Below are 13,523 nucleotides of genomic sequence, written 5' to 3'. Positions count from 1 at the left end.
ATTGGAGAAAATTCTTTTTCACTCAGCTCACAATAAAGCTCTGGAATTTGTTGCCAGAGGATGTGGTTAGTGCAGTTAGTGTAGCTGGGTTCAAAAAAGGTTTGGATAAGTTCTTGGAGGAGAAGTTCATTAACTGCTATTAATCAAGTTTACTTAGGGAATAGCCACTGCTATTAATTGCATCAGTAGCATGGGATGATGTTCGTGTTTGGGTACTTGCCAGGTTCTTGTGGCCTGGTTTGGCCTCTGTTGGAAACAGGATGCTGGGATTGATCGACCCTTGGTCTGACCCAGCATGGAATTCCTGACCAGAGGTTATGATAAAAGTATTGCTGCATTTAAAAAAAAAAAAAATGGTTGGTACAAATTCCTAGAGGAAAAGTCCATTAACAATTAGTAAGGGAGAATTGCAGAAATCCACTGCTTATTCTTGGGATAAGCAGTTGGAATCTGTCTACCCCTTGGGATCCTGCCAAGTACTTGTGCCTTGGATTGGCCACTTTTGGAAATAGGATACTAGGCTTGATGGATCCTTGGTCTGGCAAGCCTTATGTTCTAATCTGTAGCAGATTGGTGTCTGGACTTTTGTCTCATTGTATCCTCACCATAGAGTCAGGTTTTACTAGATTTTATTAAACTCACTCAGCTTACAGGGCCCTCAGTTTACTGAGAAGAAGCTAGGCCTTATTTATTGAGATAGATTCAGTAGAAACTCCGTACGATCTCATCTCCATGAGTTTTAGTAAGTTTGGGGAACTGCCCAACGTTGATCTGTACAGCTTAGGCATTGCCTCTCTGTTCTTGCAACCCCTGATAATATATCTCCTATTCTACTGGCATCTAGAAGAGATTTCAGGAGGGAAGCCATGGTTGGGAAAGAAAAGTTATTGATGTAAGATTACGAGAGTCCTAGACTTTTTGTTTTGATGAAACCTATTTAAAATGCCTTCTGCATTTTCATGTGTTGGTAGAATAACCAGTGCGATTCAGTTTCACTTATATGAAACTGATTTTTTTTCCCACCGTATGCTATATTAAGTCCATCATAGGACAGGCCTATTTATGTATTTTTTTTGTTCCATTTATATGCCACTGATGCTGCAGCTTACAAAATAAGCAAACACAATAAAACACAGCGTCAAAATAATAGGTGAATGTACACAATCGAACAGTATACCAAAAGCAAACAGACTGATTAAACATTTATAAATAAAATTATGAAATAAAATAAAAATAGAGCCAGATAAAATCGACTCAGATAAAAATCAAACTTCATACGTACGTTCTTAATAATAATAAAAGTACTTTAAAATTTAATGTTAGACAGGTTTAGAACAATGAAGCAAAATTGTTGAATAAGTAGGTTTTAGTAGAGCCTTAATATTGGACAGGATTCAGTCAAAACTCACCACCGAGCTTTCCATTGTGTCATGGGATCTCAGCAAAGTGTTCACGCAATGGTTAAAAAGCTGTTTCAAGCTTCTGCTCTGTTAGCATAATATCTGACCTGGATGGAAAATATTTCTCTTAGTGGTTGCTTGGCAGGCAGGATCTGCCACAGACCCTGGACTTTTCCACCTTCTTTGAAGTTTTTTTCCTAATTATTTCTATGTACGTTTATAGTTACTGACTAATGTGCATAAATCTGTAAAGATGATCTGTTACTCTGTGGATTCAAATAATGCCCAGTCTTCTATCTGGAGGGCTCTTAAACCCTAGATAGTCTCTTCAGGTTTTCTTCTTGACGTCAGAAAACTGGTAATGACCATAGCCAAAGCTCTATTTCTCTTGATTAATGAATTATCCCCTTTTTTATGCCCAGGAGGACCTGGGAGCTTGTCAAAGCTCACTGTACTGGTGCTCTTACTGCATCTGATGTGAAGTGGTATTCTCTCCATACATCCTGAAAGCACCTCTGTTTTGACTGGGGTTCATGACACAAAATTGAATTTTGAACAGTTTCTCAATGGTAGAACTTCTATTACCTCCTAGGGCCTGTTATTTTGTCCAGACTAACATAAAAAACAAAACAAAACCCGTTGCCACCTAAAACAGTAATGTCTTTGCTTGGCACTGTTTAGTTTTTTCCTTTTGTTTGAGGCAGCATATAGCTTGGATGTCCTCACATTGCAGATTCACTGCTACAGGTAAGTAAGTTCACTATATATATGTATGTATGTATGTATGTATATGTGTGTGTGTATGTACCATATATGTGTGTTTGTGTATATAAACACACAGTATTTTAGTATTTTTGCAATATAAATTCAAGGTATGTCTGATGTGAAATCTTATTAAAATTCCAGATTAATCTGTTGTCTTTAGGATGTTTTGCTATGGCTGCATATCTTTAGCTTCTGCTTTGCCAGTGAATTCATATTTTTATATTCTACTATAAATATGTTAATCATGCATATATGTATGTGTAATGTATGTTTTAAGGGCACATTTTTCATTCTGTTTGTTTTGTTGTTGAAAAGCCAGTTTTTGCTAGATAAATTTCCTATATAAAACCTAATTCCATTATGGCAGAATTCTTAATCAAGATATATATAGGGTAGTAGTTGAAGACATTATTGGCACTATTGATAGAAAAAAGCAATCAAATGAATTGTTAGCTTAAGGGGAAAAAATCAGGGGTTGGTCAGTTTTTTAAAAAAGTCACTGAACTGAGAGATAAAAAAAAAAAACCCCAAACCCCTGTGGACCAAAACTAATTAAAAAAACAAACAAACCTGCTTTTCTTCTAAAATACAGTGATGATAAAAGTAGTTAAAAAGTTTGCAACCAAACTCAGACCAACTCCCCAGACCACTCAGTGAGCAATTTCTCTTTTAATCTAAGGGTGGATGCTTTTTAAAACATGGCCATTTAGATGCATTCCGTTCTTCTTCACTGTCTTGGAACTAAAATAGTGAAGTATTTTGGCATAAATTAGGATAGATTTTGCATCATTCATCACAGCTGCTCTTAAAGTGCCAGAAAACATGAAGTCACTCTTTGGACCAGTAATTCTAAGCAAGGTTTCTTTCGCTTATATCAGCAGAAGTGTTTACTGTTACTCTGAAATTTCAGTGCTTGTTCTCTTCTATTTTCTGACTTTTGTGGTAGTTAATTATTGGCCATGCTTCAACACATATGTAGTGAATGTTAAATTATTACTGTTGATGTCCTTAAAATTAGAGCCAGTCGTCATGATCGCCTTCACTAATGACCTGACTTAACAAAGGCTTCCTCTAATTTTGTGCCTAGGGGAACAAACTCCTGGTAAAGCCTGCTCTTAAATAATTCGAAAATGAATTTTCCTCATTCAGTGCCTATGAAAAAAAATCTTTATGGTATGCAAGACAAAATTGTTGCAAAACTAGAGATTGAGAGAGAAAGAGAGAGAATATAAGTAAACAGTGAGAATATATATTTAAGATGCCTTTATTAAGTCTTTCATTTATGGCATATATTATGTAACTTTTGTCAAGCTTCTTTGACATTAAGAAGATAATGTTCAAAAAGGATTTACAAATCTAAATAAAAAGCACTAATGTCAATAATTCAAAAAATAAAAGGAACCCATATCACACTGTTAAACCATCTAAATCAATTATTTTGATGAAATTTTAAGCCGCATCAGCAAGCCTTAACAACGTGTTCTGTACAAACGGAGCCGTTGGGTCTTTTAATCATTTGCGGCAAAGTCCTTATATCCAGCGAGAGCTTGAATTATCAGTTGTAGTCCATCCCCATTTTAACAGTTATAACTCTGAACCTGACAATGGCCAGTGTTTCGCTACAAAGCGAGTAGCTTCTTCAGGGGTGAGTATAACCAGTAGAACGCAAATGCTATAAATGTGATGGAAATAAAAAATTAACACTTTTGATTATTAGAAAGTTTCACTTAGCCGATTGTAGATGGAAAAGTAACCTTCCGATCCGGACGCTGAATCTCGAAATAGAACTTCACAAGAAGTGGGTCAGAGACAGAATGAAACCAGTTTCTGAATTTAAATAGCCCGCGGTAAAACCAGCGTGATGACGTCATGACTGAACCGAAATCATGACGTTGGGGAAAAATCCTTGATCAGCTGAAAAACTTCACAAAAAGACCTTTAATTCCAGAGACGTATTCAAACCAGCTGGATGTACTGTGTGAAGTCAGTGGATCCAACGTTCTGCCTGATTAAAGTCACCTCCACGCCAAGACTGGAATAATTGTTCAAGAACACACACTTTTAAAGAGTCAAAGGAATGCGATTGTTCTAAACAATGAGCTACTAGTAGTGCTGTAAGTCTGCCCTTGTTCAGGCAGGAACGATGTTCAATAAGCTGAACTTTCAAAGAACGTTTTTTTACCTATATACCACAGAAACTGGTTTCATTTGGTCTCTGGCCCGCTTCTTGTGAAGTTCTATTTCGAGATTCAGCGTCCGGATCGGAAGGTTACTTTTCCATCTACAATCAGCTAAGTGAAACTTTCTAATAATCAAAAGTGCTAATTTTTTATTTCCATAACATTTACAGCATTTGCGTTCTACCGGTTATACTCACCCCTGAAGAAGCTACTCGCTTTGTAGCGAAACACCGGCCATTGTCGGGTTCAGCGTTATAACTGTTAAAATGGGGATGGACTACAATTGACATTTCAAGCTCTCGCTGGATATAAGGACTTTGCCACAAATGATTAAAAGACCCAAAGGCTCCGTTTGTACAGAACACGTTGTTAAGGCTTGCTGATGCGGCTTAAAATTTCACCAAAATAATTGATTTAGATGGTTTAACAGTGTGATATGGGTTCCTTTGATTTTTTGAATTCAAAAGGATTTACACGCATAAACTTTTTTTGTGTGCATAAATGGCCTTTTGGAAATGTGTAAATGTCCATATGAAAGCCATTTTGCATGTAGTTTGTACTAGAAAGAGGCATTCTGGAAGGTGCAGTCGGTGTGGGGACAGAAATGACCTTCATACTTTCAATTTTCGAAAGTATGCATGAAGTTATTTCTGCTCCTGAGCAGAGGTAACTTTGTATGTGTACGTTGGCTCTAGTTATTTGCACACTCGTGAATTTTTAAAGTGGATGTATGCGCATAAATCAGTGTTGAACATTCTAGCTAAAATCTTTTGGTAAAAAGTACTTGCAGACTTGCCTATGATGCGTGTTAAAAATTACCCTCCCAGTGGAAATTGTGACTCTCAAAATAATACTGACTTCATGACACTCAGTGACAATTTAGCTTTTCTTCACCCCAAGCATTGTCAGTGCCACTTCCCAAACCCTTGCATTCACCTCAACATATTTCCAGTCACCCTTGTGCCCCTTCCTCCTGGGACTGCTTGGCTTTTGGCAATGGCTAATTCCTCCTCAGTGAGGAGGAGGGGAGTCAGTGACTGTAAATAGGATATTATCTGCAAATATTTATGTTCTTATGACCCCAACTGTATTCCAGCCACCTGAGAAGAGGCACGAACTCTGGTGAAGGCTTTCACTATTAGGCCTGTTTAGAAATCCAAGGCTGATGACACATCACAGTTGACTAGTTAGAGAATGTTACATCAGTGAATTCTAATTTAAGACAAGTTTTATGTGTTTAAGACTTTGTTGCTTCCTAGAATTAAATTTGATTGCTTAAATATGTTTTACTTGGTGTTTTAGAACACAAAAATGATGTAAAAATGCATTGATGTGGTCATTTCACTGTTTCAGATAGTATAGTACATCTGGCTACCATATTTTGGAATGAATTTTCAAAAGCACATATGTGCATAAAATACCATCTTGAAAATCATCCTGGGGTTTGAATATATAAAAGTATGCATGGAAGCATTTTTTGCACACTTTTGTGCATATTTGAAAGAAGCATTCCTTGGTTGGAATTAGGATGGAGAAAAAATGTATACGCATATTTTAAGTTGAAGGTACTCATGGAAATATGAGTGAATATCTACTCCCATACAGGCATAAATGTGCACGTGTATGCTACACAAGGGCTCACATGTCCCTGCTAAATTTCAAAGTGGACTTATGCTTGTAATTCCACTTTGAAATTATACTGTATACAAGGATTTCAGTCCTTAGCAATGTTTTAAAATCGGACTTTTTAAGAGCAAGTACTGTATATGGTTGATGCTTTTCTATATTTTCTTTTGTAATTGGAGGAGAACATAAAAATAACAGTAGCTGTTGACTAATTTTTAACACTTGACTAGCTGTGTGAAATGCTTAAGCCTACTAATAACATTTGCTGTGTTTATTTTTTTTTTCTATCATAACTGCTCTGCGTTGATCACTGCATGCAGATAACTGGAAGTAAAGTTGTGGTGAGTACTAATATATTTGTTTTTTCAAACTGGTTTATTTTCTCAAAGTGAGTACAAGTTTAGAGTTTTGCTGCTGAATGTTGTCTTGCATTCATTCTGTATTCCCTCCAGTTTTACCTCATTAACATGGCATGATGCACAGTGCTTATTATATAATCAGGGTCACTGGAAAATGATTTGCAAATCTGGGGAAAATAGCTAGTAGTTAGGCTAATTTCTTGCAGAAAATTGCAAAGCAGATATGCAGATTAGGGGTTTGTATGCTGAATTGATTAAGTGTTTTGTTTTCTGCTGCCATGTATTAACAATGTGTAATTTCCTGAACTCCATGCAAATGGCAGACCCTTTCCTTACTGTATTTGGGGTTTTTTTTTCAGTTTCTTCCATTCTTTTCAGTATAATTTTCTCTTAGTCGTCTTATTTTTTTTCCTTTCTTCTTGACACTATTCATCCCTTCTTTTTTATAGCTTTTTGTCCCAAAGATTATCTTCTTCTTCTCTCATTTCTTCTTTCTTTCTTCTTTCATTTAGAGGTTTTACTGTAAACCATGATGTATGAATTCTGTCACTCAATGAATTACATTGTCATCAGGGCCACATTCATGCTCTCTTTATATTTTTCACTGATATAGACATTTTGTGATACACAGTATAGTAAAAAGCCATGTGTTTAATTAAATGTACACTAGGGTAAGAAGCAGCCCCTACTGCCTTATGTTTTGTTGGATGTTTTGAGAAGCATAGTTGTTAGAGTAGACCTACCACAAAAGCCAACTGTATTCATTTGTGGTGTGTCAAACCATTGTTTCTATTTTCAGTATATTTTTTTGTAATTAACATTTTTATTAGAGCTCAACAAAATACAATAAACATAACACAAATGTAATTTTCCATTGTGTCTACAAGATATCAAGAGTGCAAAGATACAATAATGGTGCAGAAAAAGTGCAGATTATAATCGGATATAATAGGCAATTCTATTTGAATGTTCTCTGAGTGAAGTGCGCTGTATGATAATAACCATTGAGGGGAAAAATGCCAGAGGAGATAGTACCAGACCAAATAAAGATGTAAAATCCAGTAGGAATATTAAAATCCTGAGTCTTAAGGAGCTGGAGAACTTTGGGTATGAACCCATTGTATAAAGGTTTCCCATATCACTTTTAAATTAGCGAGGTGGTTGTTTCGTATAGCAGAAAGATGATCTAGGCAGTGACAAGAATACAAGCTGTGGATAACGTTCGTGATCGGAAGTGTCTCGAGTTGCTTCCAGCATAAAGCTAGCTCTATTCTGGGTGCTACAAAAATTGACACAGCTGTTGAGCTCTTTTATCCACATCAGGCATGGGGAGATTTAGCAACACGAAATGGGGATCTCTTGTCACTGAAAATCCCATAGCCTGGGTTATCCACTGATAAAGCTTATCCCAAAAAGACATAACTATCCCACATTGCCACCACAAGTGAAAATAGGTGCCAGTGTAACCACATTTTCACCAGCAAAAATCAGATTCAGAAGCATACATACAGCACAGTTTTTCAGGAGTGAGATGCCACCGATATAATAACTTGAAACCATTGTCCTGTAAGGAAGCAGAAACGGAGCATTTCCTGGCAGAAAGGTAAATAGAATCCTAGTCATCAGTGCTCAACGGTTCTCCCAAATCAAGATCCCAGGATTTGATATGCCTAGTGTTTCAGGTAATCAGCTGTTAAAAATATCATAGATTTTCGAGATCAGCATTCTCATGTGGTCAACTTGATCGCAAAAGTTCTCAAATACGGACTTACATTCACTTTAAAGGCCCTTATGGCGAATAAAGTCAAGAAAATACTTAAGTTGAGTGCATTCCGAGAAATGGCTTGCCGACAAATGAAACGTAGCTCAGGAAGTCATATAATAGATCCTTGAGATAAACAAAGGCTTATACGTGAAACACCGGAAGCCAACAGTTTTAGAAATACAAGATTGCAACCCAGGAGAAAGGTAATATAAAATAGATGGGATAGAAAAAAATAGGTTTTGGAACTTACCAATTCAGGTCACCATTGACACCACAATCTCAGGGTACTATGTAGAGCAAAGGGGAGGCAATTGAGAGGGCGCCAGGGGGATTTCGGCTGCCAAGAAAGAGCCGAGAGAGGCATGGCCTCTATTAGCACCTGCTCCAATATATGGTCTACTGAGGAGTAAATTTCTCCCTGTGTAAGCAAACAATAGGGAGAAGTTGGGAAGCAGCATAGTACCACACTAAATTAGGGATACCTAGCCCACCTTGTGAATTGGGTTAAAAAAGGGTTGATCCTGCTACCCGAGGAGGACGCTTGCACCAGATGATTTTCTTTTGCCAAGATCTCAGGATTGCGGTAGAGATAATAGGGAGAATAGTGAACAGATATAAAAAAACAAGGTAAAATATTCATTTTAATGATGGCTAGAGAAAGTATCTCTTTGCCATTTCTCCAGATCAGATTCTATAGCCTGTAATAAAGGTTGGTAATTTAATGAGAACAGATCTTTCACATGAGGACTAATGCGGACACCTAGATACTTAAGAGAGCGAGCAGCCCAACGGAAGGGAAATTGCTGATTGAGAGCATTAACTTTAGCAGAGCTCAGGTTAATGTTAAGTATCTCTGATTTGTCAAAATAAACTGTAAAACCGGACACCTGGCTAAAGGACACAAATTCCGCTAATTCCTCCTCAGTGAGGAGGAGGGGGGTCATTGACTGTAAATAGGATATTATCTGCAAATATTTATGTTCTTTTGACCCCCAACTGTATTCCAGCCACCTGAGAAGAGGCACGAACTCTGGTGAAGGGTTGCAAAAATAACACAAATAATAAAGGCGATAATAGGCAGCCCTGTCTTGTTCCTCTACCTATGTTGAAACTCTCTCTCCATACCTGCCATTAATTCTGGCCTTAGGTTGTTCATATAGCATGTGCATCTATTGCAGAAAAACTGGGCCAAAATACTTTTTCTCAAGTGTTTTAAACATAAAAGGCCAGTGAACCAAATCAAAGGCCTTTTTGGCATCAATAGATAGCAAAACAGAAGGAATGCCCTCTCTGTGAACCCACCAAAGTATGTCCACAATCTTGCGGATATTATCGGCCGCCATGCGCTTGCGTATAAAACCCACTCGATCATAGTGGACTAAAGCAGATAAAAAAAGAATTTAGCCTTTCAGCAATTAAATGGGCTAGGATTTTCAAATCCAGGTTAATCAGGGAAATCTGTCTATAAGACCCACAGCGTGATGGATCATGTCGAGGTTTGGCAATAACCATAATGCCTGCTGTGTTATAGTGGCAGAGACCCACACTCTCTTAAATAAATGTCAGTTAATGGGGTAACTAGTATATGTGAGTTTCTTATAACCACTAGAAAACCCGTCTAAGCCAGGGGATTTTCCAGATTTCAGCAAGGCGATAACCTTTAACACCTCAAGGGTACTGATAGGCTGATCTAAAAAATCACATATTGGGGGGGGGGGGGGGGGGGGAATGACGTCATTGACAGGGATGGCAGCTTAACCTAAGAGTTCCCGACATCGCCTAGACTATCTGCTTGAATTGAGGCATTTCTTCAATTTTAATCCTTGACCTGAAGCACTGATTAGGATCTAAATTACTTGCTATGGGTGCTAAGCGCAAAAATACTGATTTGTGCTGCTTCTCCTACTTAAAAGATGACAAAGCATCTACAGATGGGCGCGGCAATGAAGCGCATGATGCCCAAGATGGCGCCAATCAACCAGGCCCAGAGAATGAACAGCCATGCATTGACTCTATAAACATTTCTGACTTGGATGTACTATCCTGTGCGGAGTTCAGAGAATGGTTCACTACCCTCTGTAAGGACATCAAGTCCTACCGACAACAAATGCTAGAATAGATGGAGGAGATCTGAGAGGATATCGCCGTGATGGCCTACTGCCTAGATGATCTGGACACTCGGCTCGATTCACAAGCGGAGATGTCTAATAATGTCAGGGCAATCTGTCTTGACTTGCAGGAGGATAACCGGAATTTGAAAGCCAAGCTTGCAGATTTGGAAAACCGTGACGATGGAGCAACTTGCGTTTTCGGTGGTTTAAAGAATCTTCTGAAGCAGAGGACTGTACTATCCTGATAACCTGTTTCTGCAAATACCTCTTTATGTCTGCTCAGTGCGAGGAGAGTGCGGAGCCACCAATTATATTAGATTGGGCACATAGAGCTCTTCGTGACCCGATGGCTAATCGCAATTGCGATATTTATATTTTCATAGCTTTGCTATCAAGGAGAAGGTAGCACAAGCTGCCAAAAAGCTGGCCGTATGGCAATGGGAAGAGCAAGAAATTGCCATCTTTTCTGACTTTTTGCAAGCAACGCTACAAAATCATCAGGAACTAAAAAGTAACATCATTCCTGAGGAAAGATAACATTAGATATCGCTGGCTACAACCTTTGGGCTATCCTTTATCTTGGGAAGGCTCTACACATAAAATACACCGTCCGGCTGATGCCCTCTCCATTTTGTCATCGTGAGGATTCATAGCCTCCCAGGCATCCATCAGATCTGCCAAGCCCTCAATGTCTAGATTAGCGCTCCCCACTTGGCAAAGAGTAACAGCAGATTGTGTCGGCAATCCAGAGACTCTGCGTTCTCTAAAAGTGCAACGTGACTGCTCTTACTGGACGGCTATGTGAGTTATTGCTTCAAATGACTGCAGTGCAGTCAGATTATTCTGTGCAGACTGATCTTTTAGGCTGCCTTTATATTTTATTTTTTGGTCACTTAGCAGAATTGGCCATTTTGATTTTTGAGACATGCACAATCTATTGGATGGGTAATTGGGTGAGGTTGGGTACCATCCCGACATAGATGTCCGTTCCCCCCTCACCGCTTGTAGTAATAGCCTGCAAGGAGGTTTATGCAGGCCAGTGCAGTGTGGGGGATTTGTTGTATGGGGGGACTTGCTGCCTTTCAGGTTTTTTTTTAAATTTCTTTTCTTTATTGCACTTTACCTTTTCCTTTATACATGAGACTGTTGGCTGTTTTTCATTGTGCCCACAGATGTCTCCTGGATGACCCATATCGTTTTCGTGTCCTCTCCTCGTGGGATATTCAATCTGCAGGGGATTTGTACTTGGGTAACAAGTGTATGGATACATTTTTTTTTTCTTGTTAGTCGCCCATAGGTATAATGCCACCTTTTCGTATATCTCTTAATGATAAGGGTCTAAACTCCCCTTACAAGCAAAAGCTATTGCTTTGGGAGATGGACAACTCCCATGCTGATTTTATTTATCCAGGAGACTCGTTTGACACATATGTATGAATATGTACTCCACTCTCCTAAATTCTTGCAGTGGTTTTTTGTTCCATGTTGTAAGCAGGTGAAATATACAGGTGTTTGTAAATTGTTCTCCAAGAATTTCATGTATGAATTGAGGATCCTATGGATAGGTTTCTACTTCTCCATATTATTGTGAATGGCATAACCTACACACTAGTTAACGTCTATGCCCCCAAATAAGGAGCAAGCCAATTTTTTCCAGAAACTTCATCGATTGTTATTATCACACCATACAGGGGCTTTGTTGATGGGTGGCAATTTTAACATACCCCTCTCCCCTAGTTTAGACACCTCAAAAAGCATTTCTTCTTTAAGTAAATTTCATGTGAATATATTGACAATCCTCATGGAGGATTTTCAACTTTTGGACATATGGCGCTTCCGTTTTCCTGCCTCACACATGTATTCATTATGTTCAGCAGCCCACATTTCTTATTCAAGAATAGATTATTTTTTAGTTGATAAGTCACTAATGCCTGCTGTATCGGTAGTAGAAATCATGATAATCACTTGGTCCGATCATGCCTCTATCATGATGGATATTATTTTTGATCACTATGATCGGGGAAAGAAATTTTGGCATCTTAATGACTCCTTATTACAAGATACTGAATACCATAGCTCTCTCTAATAATCTTATCAAAGAATTTGTTCTTAATGACCAGTCGGTCTCCTCACCAGTTATAGTATGGGACTCTTTCAAGTCCTATATACGGGGAGTGTTAATTTCTCGAGCATCCTTCTTAAAATGGGGAGGCAGAGGATGCCCGATTGCGCAACATAATCCAGACTTTCACTCAGAAATACCTCCCTAATATCCCTAAAAAGATACAATCGCACATAGAGTTACAGCAATCAAATTCAATGCAAATTGACCAATTAGAAATTACCAAGCAGGAATTTTTAAAAAATGGAGACAAGGCAGGGAAACTGCTAGCAAACAAGTTAAAGGTGGGCTCCCTTAAAAATCACATATTAAAAGTTAAGGATGAGAATGGCCATATCTTATTAACCAAGGGCGAAATTAGACAGCGATTTCTTGATTTGTATGGTTCAGACTCTTCTGTTTGTCCTGATGCCATTCAATCTTTCCTACAAACTGTCCCTTTACTGAGTTCGTCACAGGACATGCGTAAAGTTTTGGATGGTGAAATCACCTCACCAGAAATATTAATATCCATTAAATTTCTCAAAGCAGTTAAGTCTCCAGGCCTGGATAGACTAACATCTAGATTTTATAAACAATTTGCCCCTTATTTAGTGGCTTCATTGCAGATAATCTTTAACTACTTAAGATCTGGAGGATCTCTGCCCCCCAATTCAGACTTGGCCAGTATAACTATAATAGCTAAACCGGGTAGGGATCCAGTTTTATGTGGCTTCTATAGGCCTATTTCTCTAATTAACCTAGACCTAAAGCTCTTATCCAAAATACTGGAGAGTTGCTTCAATGGGTTCATCTCTCAGATTATTCATAACAATCACGCTGGGTTTATACTGGGCAGAATGGCTAGCGATAATGTTTGCAAAATAATAGATATAATATGGGGGGCCCATAAAACCGTCCTATCCACACTTTTACTGGTGATAGATGCTGAAAAGGTGTTTGATATGGTCCATTGGCCATTTTTATTTTCCACCTTGGAAAAAATGGGCTTTGGCTCCTTTTTCCAACAATGTGGTACATTCTTTATATCACCAGCCCAGAGCCTGCCTTAAAATCAATGGGGGATATCAGACTCATTCGAAGTCCAAAGGGGGAACAAGGCAAGGATGCCCCTTTTCGCCTCTATTTGCAATTTTTCTTGAACACCTAGCCATAGTTATCAGAAATAATCTATCTATATCGGGCTTTCCACTGG

General features: G+C 38.4%; 1 protein-coding gene across 1 annotated transcript in view; it reads left to right on the top strand.

Annotated features, from left to right (window-relative positions):
- Window positions 1–13,523, top strand: part of DIAPH2 (diaphanous related formin 2) — a 2,404,298-nt gene that overhangs the window by 182,428 nt on the left and 2,208,347 nt on the right. The window contains exon 5 of the mRNA XM_029607438.1: window positions 6,292–6,312. Coding sequence (XP_029463298.1) covers window positions 6,292–6,312 — 21 coding nt within the window. The remainder of the gene's footprint in view (window positions 1–6,291; window positions 6,313–13,523) is intronic.

The sequence above is a fragment of the Rhinatrema bivittatum genome, chromosome 6, assembly GCF_901001135.1.
Source record: "Rhinatrema bivittatum chromosome 6, aRhiBiv1.1, whole genome shotgun sequence".
Classification (NCBI taxonomy): Eukaryota; Metazoa; Chordata; class Amphibia; order Gymnophiona; family Rhinatrematidae; genus Rhinatrema; species Rhinatrema bivittatum.
The sequence above is the reverse complement of the archived record's forward strand: the minus strand, read 5'-3'. Positions and strand labels throughout refer to the sequence as shown.